The sequence below is a fragment of the Chamaea fasciata genome, unplaced genomic scaffold (assembly GCF_029207755.1).
Source record: "Chamaea fasciata isolate MVZ Bird 193981 ecotype frontalis unplaced genomic scaffold, bChaFas1.0.hap1 SCAF_1, whole genome shotgun sequence".
Taxonomy (NCBI): Eukaryota; Metazoa; Chordata; class Aves; order Passeriformes; family Sylviidae; genus Chamaea; species Chamaea fasciata.
This window is the reverse complement of record NW_027094086.1, coordinates 20,429,620-20,447,803: the sequence shown is the minus strand read 5'-3', so window position 1 is coordinate 20,447,803 and position 18,184 is coordinate 20,429,620. Positions and strand designations below refer to the sequence as shown.

Sequence of the window (18,184 nt, the reverse complement as noted above, 5' to 3'; positions counted from 1 at the left end):
TCTAAGTCACAAAAAATTAATAAAATTACTGATTGTTGTGGTGTTATGGATTTTATTTTAAGCTATTTTAAGAGTTCAGAAAATTTACTGGAATCACTTTTCTGGATATGTTCTTATATAAGACTAGAAAACAGTAAGAACAGAATCCCCCATTAGAAAATTGGGGTGGTGTGAGTAGAAGAAAGCCAGAGGATTACCAGTGAAACAGCCTACTGAAATTCCAAGAAAACCAAGGGAAGAAATAAGCAAAGTTTTTGTAAGTATCTAGAAGATAAAAAAAAAATGAATAGTAGGCAATGTGGATTTATCAAGAAAAAATCATGCCAGAAAAATCTAATTTAATTCAGCAACAGATATCAGCTTCTGTAGATAGAGAAGGGGTAATAGATAACGTATCTTGAGGAAGACTTTAATATCTTTTTGAAAACCATATTCCTGAGTAATCCAGGGCAGGTGATACAGAAAAAGCTGCTGTAGAATATTAATATTTTCCCATGAGTAATGAACCAGAAAGTTTTACTTCTGATATGTGGTTGGTTTTCTGTCTAAACAAAGATTTACCAAATGAAACTTTGCTGAAGGTGTCAAGCACATCCATTAATGTTCAGAATGATGGAATAGAGTACACTTACAAGCATGTTAGAAAAGTTATAAATTATTTTAAGAAAATAGAGATATGGTCTAAAATTTCTGAATTATATTCAACAAGGACATTATTCAGTAAGTACAATGTAATCATACATTGAAATTGAAGTTTGCTACTGACTATGTATCTATTCCCAAGTGCAGTATCTAGGCTCTAAACTGCCTCTTATGCTGAAAATGAACTTTAATTGCGCATGTGGTTATGGAAAGGATACTTGCTATCATAGGTTGCATAAAAGTTACAACGTCCTACAAAATTGTCAGGCAATAATGAGCACCACTAAATGCCCAGCTCGAATGAGTCTGGTTTTCAAAATTGCAGCTCAAAATAGCAGTGGGTAAGTTGACAGTAGTCCAGGTGAGATCCCTAGAAAACATGCCATGAAAAGAGGTTAAACACTTTAGATAAACTTTAGGACAGAAGACTTGTGGGGGAACTTCAGAATTTTCAAAGAAATGAAAAGCTGCTGTTTTTCATGCCTTGAGGAGATGATGGGACTAGAAGTATTGAGCTTAACTTGCAGTTTGGAAGATTCAGAGGAGATAGAAAATAGAGAGCTCAAGTTTTATTAGACATTCAACTACTTAATTTACTGTCTTCTCATTTGCCTCTCACACAACTTAGTGCATTGAACTTTTGCTTGGGGTAGACAATGACTAATGGGAATAAGCATTCTGAAACATAGTATTCTCATCCTTCCATCATTAATTTCTGCAGTTTTGAAAAGTCTACTCCTTGTGTTGATTTTGGGTAGGTTTTTCATCTGCGAAATACATTTTTTCTCTCTCACTGTCTCTTCAAACAAAAATGCGTGCACCTCCTTCCTCAGAAGGAAGGGGTATTTTTGTTACAAAACAACAATATAGAAATTCACTAATCTGTGAACTTGAGAATTATTTTCAAACTTGTTTTCTGTAGATTGCCTTTACTTCTCCTTTATACTATTAGTATAGGTATAAGAAAATACTGAATTTACAAGATATAGTTTCATTCTCCCAACTGGAAATTGATACTGGTGTTGTAGCTCAGCAGAATCTGTTAACTTGTGAGTTTTTCAAGGATGTTTAACTTGTGCTACATTTTAAATCATAGGACTATTGTCTGAGCTGGTTTTGATGTCACTTTGTGTTTACTCATTTTCATTTATTATTAGTGTATGAATGGCAGTTCTATTCATTTTAAATGTACTCTAATTGCAAACAGGCACGAATGAATGCTTGTAATTAGCTGGGAAAGAGAACAATGAGTGTCTGCATTACAATAAAGACTTAGGAATTAAATGATCATTCAGAGTTGCTATGCAGCATTCTGTTATTAAACATTTAGAACTTCAGATAAGAGTTCGAAGAACATATGTTTAGGAATAGTGATGATCACAAAGTAACTATTTCTACAGGTAGCATTCTGTTAATGCCTCTAGTACAGGTGTAGTTTTGATGAAGGAGGAATTTGAGATCTGAAGTTTATTTTTTCTACCCCTGCCTTCCCCTGCTACAAATGCCTTTAACCTGTTGTAGCCAATCCCAAGTTTCTGGAATCCCAAACTGATCACTCTTATAGAGGAGTAATGAGTGCTTCAGGTAATATGTACGTCAGGGAGAGGGTTCTGAGTTCTTAATTAGTTCCTAAATTTATTCCCAGGAAACAGAAAACAAAGGGGGGAAACTTCAGATTCTACTTTATAGTGTCATGCAAATGACATTGCATCCTTTCAGGAAATTCAGGTATTGGGTCAACATCAAAATGCTAACTGTTGAGAGAATATTCTTAAGTAGTGTATGATGTTTAATTGTACACTTAAAATTTCCATTGGTTTTGGTGAAAAGGTTTAGAGCTTACCAGCACTTGAGTTTGTGTCTGATTGTTGGAAGATTATTTTGCATCCTGACTAGTAAAGTTAATCTTAGTAAAAATATAGAAAAAAGTAAAGTCAGACAGAAAAGTGTAAGATTGGTACAATTTCAGGGATACTGTATTTAATTTCAGAATCTATGTTAAAAGTGATCACACAATCGAACATTTTTGTCATTCTGGGAGAGAATTTCGACATTTATAGAAATGTATGTACTACTTTCAGGAACCACTGGAATATATTTTTGAACCAGAATAAGAAGGAAAAGAAATGTTCCAGCAACTTCTATTGATTTAAACTGTAATTTATGTATGATTTCAGAGGTTAGATAGTTTGCTCAGAGGAGTAGTTATAATAATGTCTGAGTAGTTGCCCTAAGAAACCCAGTTAAAGAAGTTTAAATGAACATGGAATTTACAAAATAGTAGTACAATTTTTATTTGATTGTGATCTCGCATTTTTGGAATCCAGAGTTCTTTCCTGGAGCCTATTTAGAGAATAGATGTTTTGTCTTCACTGAGAAATGGGTAAAGTTACACAGATCAGATTCTCATTTTGTACTTAATTCTACAATGCAGGCAGAAGTGAAATTCACAGGGGCTTTTTTTGCTGGTTATTAAACCAATTTTCTGAATAAACTGTAAAAAGACACTGAGGGAAATTAACATCCAAAGCAAAAATAAATGTATGATGTCACTACAGCCTTGAATTTTAGAACAGCCTGATTCATCAACCTGCATTGTACTCTGGAATGTCAAACCCAGTGGACCCAAAACAGCAAGATTTTCATAGGCTGAGTAAATCCACAACTCCCTCAACCTGGAAATGTCTCAGATTCAGCCACTGGTCACTACAGAGGTTCATATGTGGTAGGACCTAATGCAAATTAATTAAAATTTTTAATATACTTTAAAGGTTAATGTAGTTTTAGCTTTTAAAACTATTGGCGTTCTCAGCCAAAATGAGATATTTTGATCAGAAGCCCTTACAGCTTATATTGTAAGAAAATATTTTAATTAATTTTTATAGCAGATAATTTAGGTTCTTTTAAGCTTCTGCTTAGAGTGTGATTTGTGACATAGAAACTATTTGAAAGAATTTTAATTCTGATTCAGAAAAATCAAAATTCTTAGAGATTAATTTTGCCGATGTGTTCTGTAGGAGTTCATTTTTTATGTGTTATTTCCTTAATTAATTAGACCAGATGAGTTCTTTTCTGTTTAGAAAGCATTTGTTAAAGTAGTTCCTTTTTTAAAAGGCAGGCAGTATTCTCTGAATATCAGTTTTAAAACCTTAAAAGTTGGATGTTTTAATTGCAGAGAGAGTGAAATGTATGCAAAATTGTCAGCAATTTCAAAACTGGCTGTGCTCATAGGGTTGGAGTATGTTCTTCTCCAGAGCCCAAAGCTTGCTCACTAAAACCAGTATAAGTCCCCAGTTTAGCTGGCACCTATGATGCGTCTATGATGCAGCAAACAAAGAATCACTTTGCTTGCTCACTGTAAATACATCTGTACAACATGAGAAAGAAAAATGTGCACAAAAATGATTGATTTAAATAAATTTTCAAACTAGGAGAGCCTTACTCATACAAAGAGTACAAGACAAGGGCATACAAACAAAGCATCAGAAAAAAAATCTAGAAAAATAGTGCTCCAAGTATTATCTAACTTTGGTTCACTTTAAAATAAAGGTGTAAATAGCAAGCAAACTCCAACATAACACTCATAAAAAGTACTCTGGAATGTTTTCTTTCTTAGTGGAACATTGTTTCAGGCATATAAAACCAATGGAAAAGAACATTTCCACTATTGTACCCTGTATTACTACAACTAGTCATGCAGACTTTATTTATAATAATATTCTATTTATGATTCTAACTTTTCTATGCATCAAATGAATCACCAGACAACCTCTGTTTTTAAATAAAGCCACTCGTGCTTTCTCTCAGTAGCATGTAAACTGGGCATTGTATTTATCTCGAGTATTTCATCTGGTCAGAGACATTACATCACAGCTAGATAAGATTATATCACAGTAATTTCCTGTGACTTCTAGATATGAACTATAAATTCTGTAGAATATGTGAATAGAGAATTCAATGCTATCTACATGTATTCACGTTTATATTTTTATTCAACTAAATATATTCTCAGGAAATATCCCAGTATTTTATGTTTTATTCTCATAACAGATGTCTTAATAATAGTATAAAAACATGATAATATAATTATATTATCATCATAATACCATCACAAGCATAATAGATATTGTGTAATATTTTCTATATTATTATATAGAATATATAATAGAATAAGGCAATAACATAGGCATAATTCCCTCATAAAATATTAAATAAAATATATTTAATAATAATAAAATTTCTAACACTCAACATTTATGTGAACAGCAACAAAAGATCAGAAAAAAAATTTTCTTGATAAATAGACTATTTGAAAGTGTCGTCATTAAATTTGTAAGCATTACTGTTGTATTTCACATTTGTTTTTATTTTCCTAGTTCTTCACTTCCTGTTTAAATCTTAGATTTTTATTTATTTATTTATTTATTTATTTTATTTTTTTTTTTTTTTTTTTTTAGCAGAAGTAATAGAAGTTATATTGTGTTTCTTTTTTGGTAGGGAACTTGACGTTTTCAAGCCATTTAGTAATCCAGCCTTATAGCTGAAGCACTTATCCTGCCAACACCCTGTTTATTATGCAACAGTGATCCAGAGCTTCATGTGTAAAGGGGGTGCTGGACACACTCTGCTCCAAAAAGGGGCTCTCCGTAAGGCTGGTTTGGAAGAGAACAGGAACAAATTAATGATATTTGTTATTTCTGTTCCTGCTGTATCCTTGCAATAATCCTTCTCTAGGATTGCCCAAACTCTGGAAGAAATTTGAATTGATTTTACACAATTAAATGCCACAGTCAGAGAAATACTAACTTATTTTTTGCTGTGTAGTTTTTAAGCTATAGTGCATATGATTTTCACCTGGTGGGTATCTTAGAGATAATAATGTTACAAAATTATTTAAGAGGCAAAATAGCATATCAAGTCCAAAGTAATTACCAGTGATTTAAAAATTAATTACATAGTTAAAATGATTATTTTTTTAATTCACCTAGCAGCTGAGTGCAGGGTTGCATATTTCACTAGCAACAGCTGGTGACAGAACAAGCGTCCAGGAAAGCACTTTCTACAGGAGATGCTTGGAATGCCATCTACTGTTGAAAAAGTAAAAATCCAACCCAAAAGCAACTCAAAACCCTTAGGAGAAACTTCTTTTTTAATGGTTTGTTCTAAAATGAAATTCTACTTACATTAGAATTCAACTAATGTTCTGAAAAGGTCCTAATGTGTTTGATTTCAATATCCTAGCTTTAGTATCATTTTAAAATTCGGCTTTCTGCTTCATGTTATGAATTCCTTGAGAATTTCACTTAATTGCAAAATATTTTGAAGCATAAGTAAATAATGAAGTCTGATCATTCCAATACAGAATTAATAAAAATTGCACTAATTACACTGAAATAAATATGCCTTTAAAATCCTTATGATTAAAATTTTCATTTAAAATATTTAAGCCTTTTTTGAATACTTTCTAAGAAAAGCTATTGTAGGACAAAACCTTATTTGTTAATTGATTATTCATTACTGAAGTTAACTCTGGTAAAATTGTGTTTGGAGATTACAGATTTACAAAATTTCTTGTTCACATGGATGTTACATTTGGATGTATTTATGCAGGTGTTATTACTGTAACAGTGGGAACTGTTTGCATTTTGGTCATGAACAAAACTATACAATTCAGTTATCTTGTTACAGTCACCCTTATTTCCAGAAGTAAAGCATGGCTCACTGTAGTGCAGCCACTGTGGTGCATTTCACACATCCTGTAGGCAAGAATGTGAAACAATTTTTTTCTCTTTACCCAAAATACACAAGATTACACTGGCACACTATTGCTGTAGGACATGAAAGAAAGACTCTAAATATTCAGAAGGCAAAGAGCATAGAAAAAGAAGGCTTTATTGTTTAATTTTTACTACCTTTTATAAGGTGTTCTGATATAGACAACATGATGGGTGAATAGGAATGACACCTCTCTAATGCCATTGGTTAAACTAGAGAAACAGCAAACACCAGCTGGACAAAGATTGTTTTGAGAAAGGATAGCTGTTTACCAAGACTGTTTTGAGAAAAAGCTTTCTTGAGAAAATTTTCCTTGGGAAAACATTAGCAGCTGCTAGCAGGGTAAAAATTTCTCAGGCCCACAGCACACCTCAGTGCTATTCCAGCACTTCTATGGAGAAACCTGACTTTTTGAAAATAGATACAGTCAAATGAGTGCTAGCTGTCAAAAATTAATCTTTGCTAGACTTTAGGTTGTGGAAATATCTGTAGCTTCAACATCTTTTCAACACCAATCTCACCCAAGACTTGCTATGAGGTCCCCATAATTACAGAAAATTGCATCTAATAAAAATTGTTATGTGGCAATTGGACAATTTTGTCTCTATTTCTTCTTGGAAAATTAGAGAAAAGTCCAATAATTTTTCAGGTTTGATGCCTGCTGTCTCAGATTGATTTCTTTTATTCTCTGTAAGTCATCTGCCTGAAATATCCACATATCTGCAGGATTTAGGAGAGTAACACTAAATTGGAGAAAAAAATTAAATCCAAATAAAACTATTTCTCCCCAATGAATTGAAATATGCATGTGTTTAAAGCTCAATCAGCTAAAACATCCTGAGTGAAGGCAGTTGCTACTTAGAGGCCGTGAACAAGTGTAAGGCTCCCATGTGAGGTGTTTCAGCCCGTATAATATATGAGCGCTGAGATCAGAGAAAAGTCAGGGCTTTTCAGGTTGTGTGAGGAAGACATTAGTGGGACCAAATGTATAGCAGGACAGGTGACTGTTGTCTCCCAGTTGGACTTTTTGAAGACATTGAAAGTTCTTTGTAGGAACATTGCCCTTTTTTTCTAAAAAGGGGTCTAACTGACGGAACAAACAGATTATATTCAAGGAGATATTTACTTGTATCTTATGTCCTTGAATTGGATTTGGAGAATCATTATAGTGAAGAATTATGCAACGTTGGCTGGCTCTTTAAATGAACTGATAGAAACTGAACAGGCAAACTACTTTTAAAGAAATATTTACTATGGTTCAAGGATTCCTTAAACTTGTGTGCTCTTTTTATCTGCTGACCTTGACATCCTTCATATGCATTAATTTGATCTTTGATTTGCTCCTACTGCATTTCTAATACAGGCTAATTTTTGGTTATATGTGTTGCAAGTTAACGAGTCCAATCTTGTAGCTGTTATATATGATGCTAGAGATGAACAACTGACAGATATTGGATGCTTTACCCAGAAAAAAGCAAATCTGTGAAACTCCTAATTCAAAAATATTAGTAACGTGCCAATCTGAAGAAAACTTCTGGGGTTTTAGAACAACTTCACCCAATATAATTCCTTTGTTAAGATTGTTTGTACTGTTTTCTAGTTGTTGCCTCTCTTTGACAACTTTGTGTGATCCAAGACTTTCTATTATTTATTATTTTGTAATTTTTGTTTTTCCAAGTTTTTGTACATGCCTCATTCCCTCAGCAGACATGATACCTACATAGGAAGCAGCTGGCCTATTCCACAGGGGAGCAAATTATAATGCTGAAGGCTTACAAATTCTGTCTTAGAAATTCCCACTTACTCTGTGATAAGCAAAACACTCTTTTCCTTACTAAATATAGGAAAAAGCTGCAGTAGTCCATTTAAAACTATGTGGTAGGTCTGGACAAATGGTAGATTTTTAACATACACCTTTAAATATCATCTACCTGGTCTAGGCCTCCTGCTTGTAATTTTGTATAACCTTCAAAAGAGAGCATTGATCCATGAATTAATTATTGGAACGGTATATAACATATGTATATGTTACCTGTATATAACATAATGGCTACAGTTCAGTGTAGTACTTCTTTGTTATTATAGTTGTATTGTAATAATTTTCTCGTGTGCTGATTAGTGATTTTGACACTCATTTTTATCATTTTGCTATGTACACCATAACAAATATCAAGGAAGAAGCCTGGATGAGTTAGAACATGTGAGAAGTGAGGGAGCTTTCATTTGTAGAACACTGTGTCTCCATCTCCTATCCCAGAAATAAACGATAGGAAACATTTCTGCCCTGAAGGTTCATATCCTAAGATAAGCAGAATCTGATTTTTGCTGATTCTGAAATAATTGAAACCCACTGTCAGTTTCTTCAGTTTTAGAGTTAAAAGTGCTCAAGGGCTGTTGAGCACTGTTTTTGGTCACAGTGAACCACATTTTGGTAGATATTTTATAAAAATACTAGCGTCAAAATTTCACTTGGCAACTTGTTTGTCTGGAACCTTAGATTAAAACATCCCATTTCTAATTAACATCCCAATGTCAGAGTAGACTTTATGTCACAGAACTCGTTATGTTTATGGGTGATCTTCATCTGAGGCTCATTCAGGGAGCTCATTCAGCTTAGACTACTATACAGGAGCATATAAATGTCTGTGCTTATCTGTAAAGTATGTATGGTGCCCTCTTGTTTGTTGTAAGTCTTTAAGGTAAATTTAGTTTGGACTTCAGGGAATGTTTATTCTCTTAAGCTTGGTTTTAGGTAGGTTTTAAATTTGTTCTGTGTACCAGATATTGTTTCTAGCCCAAGTACCAAATTTCTCCACCTCCTTGTTCACTAATCTCGAATGTCCAATTACCACTCAGCTACTCATTGTGAAAATGCTTTTCTGGAAACTAGTGGTACATTGTTACAAACAGAACAAATTTACAGTAAAATCACCTGCATATCTCTTCAGGAAAATATTCCTTTGGAAAGACATTACTTTGTTGTTCCAAAATATGATCCTTCTCAATTCAACTACTTATATTCTCTAAATTAATAAAACACTTGGAACAGTAAGATAAATTAAAGACTTTAAGTTTGATCAAAACAGTTAAACTGCATGTTATTATGTGTATGTTCTTATAGCATCAATAGGATAATCAATGTAAAGAATCAATCCAGTTAATATATAGTATTTTACAGTTATGTAATTTGCATGGATTTATGTTTGACCTCCTTTCTTGGAGTTAAACATACTTATATAATTTAACTTAATTAATCTGTAGAGGTACCTCCTCAAGAAAATAGTTGCTTTTGAGTATATGTCTGTGTTAGCTCCCCTGTTTTGTCAAGAGTGGATGCAGGCAAAGTTATGTACTGTGCTTGTGTATGAGTGTAGTCACTGCAGTCACTGCAACTAATCCTCTTTTTTTGTTCATTTGGTGCAGAATATATAATTGAAATACTCTCATGAACATTTAGGAAAAAACAAAAACAAAAACAAAAACAAAACAAAGTGTCCACAGCAGGCAATCTAGTAAAATGGATTAATAGACCTTGCATTCTAAGACATGCTGGTGGAAACTTCTGAATGCCACTGGAGCTGATGATCTCCCCTCTTTCTCAGCACAATTAAAATGAGGGAATCATTTCCACATCAACTGTATCCCCACAGTGGTTTGGATATAGTTATGCACTGAATGCAATTTTTCGGAAAGAAATAATGGAAGGCACAGGGAAGCAAGAGGGAAGGGAGGTTAGAATTTTGTCATTGTTTCCTTAAATCTATTTTATTTTCACTGCCATTTTCAAAGGTGTAGGTTTCAGGGGAGGAAGTTGTTCTAGATTAAGAAATATTGCAAATGGTAAATACTTTTAGAGATTATGATGTTCATATACATGATAATGAGAATATATAAATTCCAGAGAAAGCTAGTTACATACCTTCATTAAAATACTTTCAATAGTTGTGCATTGAAAAGACATTTGCTAATTATCAAGTGATTTTGGAATATTTTAAATGTGCTTGTAATTGTGGACAGTTATTGAAGAGAGAGAGAACACTTCAAAGATGTTGGCACCTTGACTCTTGGGAAAGCTGCGCCTCTGTACTGTCATCTGGGCTAGTGGGCTCTGGAATGCAAAGAAGGAAAAGTACTAATCCTGAGAATAGTATTCAGTTTAATTCACTTTATAATGTCAAGTGGTTATGAAGTAGTTAGCATTCATGCTGCTGTTTTTATTTGAAAGATAGCAGCTTTGTAGATTTTTATTGCGTATAGTATAAATCTGGGTTTGAGACAAAATTATTTGCGGCTGTCTTCTCTCAACTATTTCTATTTTTTTATTGTGAACAAAGCTGGAGGTCAATGTCAGTATGGCATCTGCAGAGGAAGCAAAATGTGACAATTCTTTTTATAGATCTGAGACTATCCCTCATCCTTCCTGTCTAATTTGCTTTAGGAAAACCAGCTAGTTTGGCGCATTAATATTTAATCTTATGTTGATTCTTAATCAAATTTAGTGTAAGATGCATTGCTTATTGAGACTAATGCACACATATCCTGCTTTGCCATTAGGATCTACCTTCTCAAGACTTAAAAATTTCATACAAGTGTCATACTCTCTGGATTTCCTAGGCAATATATTTAATAAAAGTAACTACTCTAGAAGCATCAACAGCTTCATTAAATTGATACTAGCAACATTATAGCATTAATAGTAATAATAAAGTATATTTAGATCTTTTTTCATGGGTGAGTTCCAAGCAAAAGATTGATTTGCTTTTCCAATCTTCCCAATTTCAACAAAAGGGCTGGAAAAAACTTCCATCCTGGTCTATCCTAGTCCACTGAGTTGGTTTGGAAATAAGGAAAACATAGACAATTATTGAACAAAAGACTAAACTATTGGCCTGTAGCATTTTTAAATGAAAATGATGTAAAATGTTATGTGCCGTATGCTCAAGTCAGTGTTTCTAGGAGACATTAGGTACACCCAGTTTACTCCTAGGGATTGGATCTCCTTGTGCTTGTAGGTCCATGGATGGCAAGCTGTGAATCTTGAGAGAATTACTGGGTTAGGGGTAAATGTTATGATGCTTATCCCTGCCAAGGATGGCTGATTCTGAAATCTGGATTCCTCAAACTTCACTTGAGAAGAACTAATAGAGATATCTAGGAAGTGTAGAGTCTGTTTAAAGGGCTATTTTCAATGATTAGGCACATGAATTCTTCCCCTATGTTTTTGTGGCTATGCATCCAAGTATGTGAAAATAAAGATGAGCTCTGGTAACAGAGCGCTTGTTAGTTTACCTGTCTCCAAAGCACCTTTTGGCAAAAATGTTTTATGGTTTTGACACAGTAGATTTTAGAGAGAAGCTTTTACTGGTGGCAATAGATTGAAAAATAAAAAAGCATTAGGAGTTTAAAGGGATAATAATAATTTTTATATTGACGTTTTCATTACTTAGTCTCCTGCTTCCATTTTTCTTGTTCTCTTCCCTCTTCTTTCTGTTCTGTTTTCATATTCATTCCCTGTGCCAGTGGGAATAGCCTTAATCTTTGAGGAAATTTTTAGTACACGGACAAGATCTAACATCAAAAACTGTTCACTGAGACTTGAGATTTAACTTAATGATTCTAGCTACTGGAAAAGATCAAAGGGGTCTGGCACTTGTGCTGTGTAGGCTTGCAGAGGAACACAGGAGTAAGGGTGTTGTGTATCTTTCAAAGGGCAGAGGTTTCCGATAACAAAGTGCAAGGTGTAAAAATTCTTTACTGTTGGGAAATAGAAAAATCCTGGCTTGTTTTCCAGTGGAGTAGTGTATGGAGGTGTGATCTTTGCAAAAAAAATTGTGGCCGAATTTTCAAACTCCTCTAACATGTTAGAATGGGCGGTTAAATGCTTAGTATTCTGCAACTTTAGAATACATTGTCTCAGTCACTGTCGGTCAGATACAGTATCTGCAGCCTGTTGGTGGTTTCAGTGAACAAGCCTTGATCAAAATTTGTTTCTAGTGAATAATGAGAACTGGCACTGTTCTTGGTAGAGTTTTGAGTGCATGGAATTGAAAAGACATAAGAAGGTTAAACGAAGACAGGTAGCCTGGAAGGAGCAGAATGTAGTTACACAGCTTGGGGTATTTCAATTAGTCTGTTGAGGAAGTGAAAGTTTGGGGGTTTGCTGACCTGGCAAGAGGCTTCTTTTAAGCAACGGTTTGTTGCTGGTTTTTGAAAGGAGGGTAGAAATCAATGCATAAATATGGGAGTACACAATGCAGTGAAACACAAAGCAGCGCTTGTAACCAAACGAAATATAACTGTATGTGTACATGTAGACAGGGTTCGAGTTATCTGGAGTCTCTTTAGTCCTTTTCTGTCTAGAAAAAGATATTTAAACCACAGCAATGTTAAAAATACATTTGGTGTATTTCATGTAATATGTAGTTATTTCTATCAGTTGCTACAACTTGTAATTTCATCTGAATGAAGTCTTTTGGAAAAAAAGTAGCAGAAATTAGTCTGTGGTTTTCTGATTTAGATCCAGAATCTCTGACCTTGAAAGATAAATAAATACCTGACTGTACACCTGAAGGGTTCAGACCTGTTGATCCAAAAGGTTAATATTAATTTAAAATCTTATGATATAATCTATTAATGCAATAGATTACTTAATAAATTCTTTTCAATTTGTAGTTTGCCTTCCATGCTCGTTATAAAGTCAAAGAAGATAATTTCCTAATCCAGGGAGTGAAGGATGTATGGAGAGTGCTCCAGGAATGCATCACTGTTATATAATAATGGAAACTCTTGTCCTCACATAACTGCAATGTTGGAAATTGTATAGTGAATGAGACAGAATTCTAGGAGGCAAAAAGATTAATTTATAAGAGAAATATTTTGAATTGTAGGGTCATATAATATCCTGACTTAGACACAGTGTTCCTATAAAATGCTGAAAATTTAACTTTAAATGCAGGTTTCCAATATGTCTGCTGATAGACAATGCATTTTATTTAATGGTGCAAAACTACTGATTGTAAGATTTTCAAAAATACCAAGGGTTTGCAGCTGCAGTTGAAGCCACCATATATATACTATTGTGTAAATATGCTAGATTCTGTTGAAAAAAAAAAAAAAAGATACCGAAGATTTCAAACTGCAGACTTAGGATATTGCACTAATTTGATCTCTGTTCCACATGTGAAAAATTATTGACTGTGGTCACTCTCCGAAGGAAAGATGTTGGTTATAATGTGATTATGTGAAGGGCTCAGATTTCCTTTGTTTAGTTCAATAGAACAATTCACAATGAAGTTATAACTTAAAAGTTTTGAGTATGTATGCTTGGAAATCGTGTGTGGAAAGGAAAATATAAATTGGTGATACATTCAGTTTTCAATGTCCAGTTGTCAGGGAGGTCACATTTCAGTGTCTAGTTCTGTGCAGGCAATTTAGGAGCTCTGAATTATTATCTCGAATTTCCTTTGCACAGCTGACCATGGAGCCTTAAGGCTCATAATATTAGTGATCTAAATTAAATGATCTGAGCTACCTGGTGAGAAGAATATGGACAAGCTTTGATTTCCCATCCCTCCCATTTCTCTTGCTTTGAATTTTCTACGTTGAAAAACCAGTATGGATTCTCCTGATCAAAGATAATAATATGGCTATGATGCATGGTAGAGTGCAATTGCAATGGCATGAGACTTTTTGTTGTTTTGTTTTGGTTGTTTTGTTTAATATACCTGCTTGGTTTTGTGGGGCTTGTTTATTTATATATTAATTTTTGTTTTGTACTGGAATGGTACTTTGTATGTACATTTCTAAAGTACTGAAGAGGCAAAACCAAGCTAGAAGACATTTTACCATGTGGTGCATGTTCAGTTTTCCCTTTCAGTACTCAGTTTTGGAAAGATATTGGTGTATCCCATTGTCCACTTATTTAATTCTGAGGTAGTCACTGAAGCCTGTTTACAGAGTTATTTCCTGTGATATCATATGGTGGAAGAGATATGGAGCTATTTTGATGAGCTTTAGTTTTCTGTGCAACACCAGGCATCCACTTAAAATTATGAGCCTGTACTTCCTGTTTTGTTAGATGAGAGTATTCTCTATAGAGACATTCAGAGTATCTATACAGGAACCTTTTTGTGTTTTTGAGCATATAGGGAAAGTAGATCCTAACTCGATATTTAAGATCAATATCTGCAATTAGAGGATGTAAATATTTCTCTGGGTATGTGTTTCTGTTCCTGGATTTTGTTATGGCTTAACCCCAGTCAGTAAATAAGGCCCAGAAAGCTGCTCACTCACTCCCTCACCAGCAGGATCAGGGAGAGAATCAGAAGAGTAAAAGACAGAAAACTTGTGGGTTGAAGTAAAGACAGTTTAATAGGGAAAGTAGAAGCTACTCACACAAGCAAAGAAAACAAGGAATTAATTCAGCTTCCCATGGGCAGGAAGGTGTTCAGCCGTCTCCAGGACAGCAGGGCACCATCAGGTGTAACAGTGACTTGGGAAGACAAACTCCATCACTCCACACATGCCCCTCTTCCTGCTTCTCCCAACTTTACTTACTGAGCATGATGTCACATGGTCTGGAATATCCCTTTGGTCAGTTTGGGTCACCTGTCCCAACTCAGGACAGGTGTTGTGTCTCCTCCCAACCTCTCATGTGGCCCCAATTGCCTCACCCGGGTGGCAGTACAAGAAGCAGAAAAGCCCTTGGCTCTGCATAAGCCCTGCTCAGCAGAGCAAAAACCTCTCTATATTATCCACACTGTATTCAGCACAAATCCAAATCATAGCCCCATACCAGCCAGTGTGAAGAAAATTAACTCTACCCCAGCTGAAACTAGCACAGGTTTGGTACAGAACATCAGCTTGCTCATTTAAGTTAAAGCATGTATTTTAGATGGAACATTTTCCTTAAGAGAGTGAACAACTATTAATCAGTACTAAACAGACCTACTGTGTGTATTATCCAGTTATTTCTTTAAGCAAGTCCTAGTAAAGTTCACTCAAGAGTAAAATTCCTTACCTTTCCTTCCTTAGTTTTTAGTTAAGTTGTCTTCGGGTCCTGACATCACTGTAGTTTAATAAATACAATGCAGATTTTCCTTTTACCTATTAGTTTAGTATATTGCATTTTAAATGGCATATTACATGTTATAAATTTGCCTTAAACTATGACAGGCAACTTGGTTGTGAATAAAAAAAAAAATAGATTGTAGTTCACATAATTAAAGCACCTTCCTTTGTATATGTAGCTGAATGTGTTGTCCTGAAAATGTTTTAACATGGTATTACGTGCAAAAAATTGAAAGTCAGGTATAGAAACATTACTGATTTAATTTTTAGTTCCATAATAAAGTTTTCTATACTTGGCACTCCCCATTTTTAAAATGAAATGGAAATAAGCTCATAGTACAATTTAATATAAACATACAACAAATATTAAAGCAAATCCTTTTATCTCAAATTAGGAACTTTTCCCTTCCCATTTGATACAGATTTTAGTACTTCAGGGTAGTTGTTTTCAACATGTTGCACTCAGTTGTGCAAACTTATCTTTTTAGGGTCAAAGAAGAGCAAAAACCACAGCCGACACAGTAAGTAAAGTATCTTAAAGATGCAATAGGCTTGACTTTTCTACCTTTGCCATGTTCTGCTCTCTGCACCTTTGATGGTATTAGCTTTCACTGATACCTGATAGGCTGCAGGTAGTTTGTCATCTGCTTCCTGACTGGCTTGTAAGAGAGCTGCCTTTAGCTTCTTACTCCATCCACATGTTAGCTGGATGTAGGTTCTTGCTGCCTGCTTGTGAACTGGTGAATTGTAAAACTTTACTTCCCTTACACCCTTAGTGGCTGACTTAGTACTGCAGCTAACATTCCCATTGGCTCTAGCTTTTCCGCCTGTGTATTTCTACTAATGCTAGATAAGAAAACATTTAATCTAGTGTGGTTTTGTTGGTTATTCAGTCACATTATTTGCTTGTTTAAACAGGTGGTTTCCCTTTAGTGGGATCACTGAGCTGGTAAATAACGTTCTTCAACCACAGCAAAAACAGCAAAATGAAAAGGAGCCCCAGACGTAAGTAAGCTGCTCTCTGTAGATTAAGTAATGTCTGTATAGCATTAGAACATCCTGGAGAGTATGTTTAAAATAACTTCCCGTTTAGAACATTCAGCTGAGGGCGTTTCACAAGCTGGACACCATTTCCTTTCCAACCCCTCATTTGCAAAGGGAAAACTGAAAATCAGGTCTTATTGTCCCTATCAGTAACTTAAATGATTGCATTAGAGTACAATTTTAGGATTTAAGGAGTTACTACTACTCTGTCTTTTTTTTTTTTTTCTTTTCTTTTTTTTTTTTTTTTTAATGTTCTATATAATGAAACTTCTGGTGAAGTGATGTGTTTTCTGTGCATGAGAAGCTGGAATGATAAGATATGTAGCATTATTTATAGCATGTCTATGCACATGCATGGTCTGAGTCATGCATAGAATGCTATATGAATCTACATAATGTATTGGAAGAGCTTTCTAAGGACCAGGAAAGTATCATGTCATTTTTTTCATGCTTTTAGAATATCTGTAAAGTTTCAGAACTTCAGCAGATATAAGGTGAAATCTTGGGTCAGTCAAAGCTGAGGAAATTTTGACTTTGATGGAGCCAGTATTTCATCCGTGAACCTTTAATATGTTTAAGCCAGTACTTCCATTGCTGTCTGAAAATTTTAAATTTTAACAGAAACTGGCAAAGCTAGGATATTCAGTCTTAGAGTAGAAGTTAAATCACGGGGAGGAAAGTATTCCTTTCACAGAATCATTAGGTTGGAAGAGACCTCAAGGATCATTAAGTCATAATGAGAAACTAAAAAATACTTATTATTATAAATTTTCAAATTCCTAAAATGTATTTTGGATGTTATTTAAGCTTTGAACAGTTAAGTTGCTCTCTTTTCTTTCTTCTAAACCTTTTTACAAGGTTTATGCTTTGTAAGTTCATGTGATAAAATAAATGTTTGCTTTTGAACTCATGTATAGCTGGTTTAAAGGAGGCATATAACTTGTTAATTACTTTCCAGGCAAAATTAATTTTTTTTTTTTTAATATATATATTTAAGTGGACCTTCATCCTCGTGGGTCATGAAAACTGTGATTTTTTTTGAGAATACCTAGTGAAAAATTTTCACGAAAAGAAAAGGAAAAGTAGGACATAAAATTGATATTCTGTAAAGAAATGCATTATTCTGAGCTCTCTTTCTCATATTCTCACTTAACTGTTATAAAATTATGTACAATATTAATATTTTTTTTTTGTTTATTATTAGGTACTGGCAATATTACATTGTGTTCATAACACCTCAGTACGTTGTATTCCCAGTTTCCTTAACACAGCAAAATTTTTTCTGCTCATTACTGTTGTACATATGAAGCATGTGGCTTTCAAGAAACTGAAAATACTATATGGGCATTGTAAGCAGATGTGTTATAGTTACAAAACATATTAATAAATGGTTACTGTTATTATGGAAGGATCTTTTTGAATGGTGACCTCTTTGGGAAGAAGTTTTGTTCAGTGTTTTTATTATATAACTAAGAAATTAATTAATTTGTGCCCTCACTGAATTTATAGATGCACTTCTCCCAGTGTTGTGTTAACACCTAATGGCAGGATTATATTAAAAAAATATCCTAAAACACCAAGCTATGGTTATGATGTTATGATGCTATTGAAAAGGGAAAATGCAAAGTGATGTTCTGTAGGGGTAATTTATGTG

The 18,184-nt window shown here is 34.2% G+C and overlaps 1 protein-coding gene across 21 annotated transcripts in view; it reads left to right on the top strand.

Moving 5' to 3' along the window:
• Nucleotides 1-18,184, top strand: part of RIMS2 (regulating synaptic membrane exocytosis 2) — a 452,662-nt gene that overhangs the window by 45,028 nt on the left and 389,450 nt on the right. For 2 of the 21 annotated variants that reach the window (XM_066177531.1, XM_066177543.1), the window contains exons 2-3: nucleotides 15,975-16,007; nucleotides 16,405-16,491. The exons of the other annotated variants lie outside the window; for them this stretch is intronic. In XM_066177531.1, coding sequence (XP_066033628.1) covers nucleotides 15,975-16,007; nucleotides 16,405-16,491 — 120 coding nt within the window. The remainder of the gene's footprint in view (nucleotides 1-15,974; nucleotides 16,008-16,404; nucleotides 16,492-18,184) is intronic. 21 annotated transcript variants of the gene reach the window in all.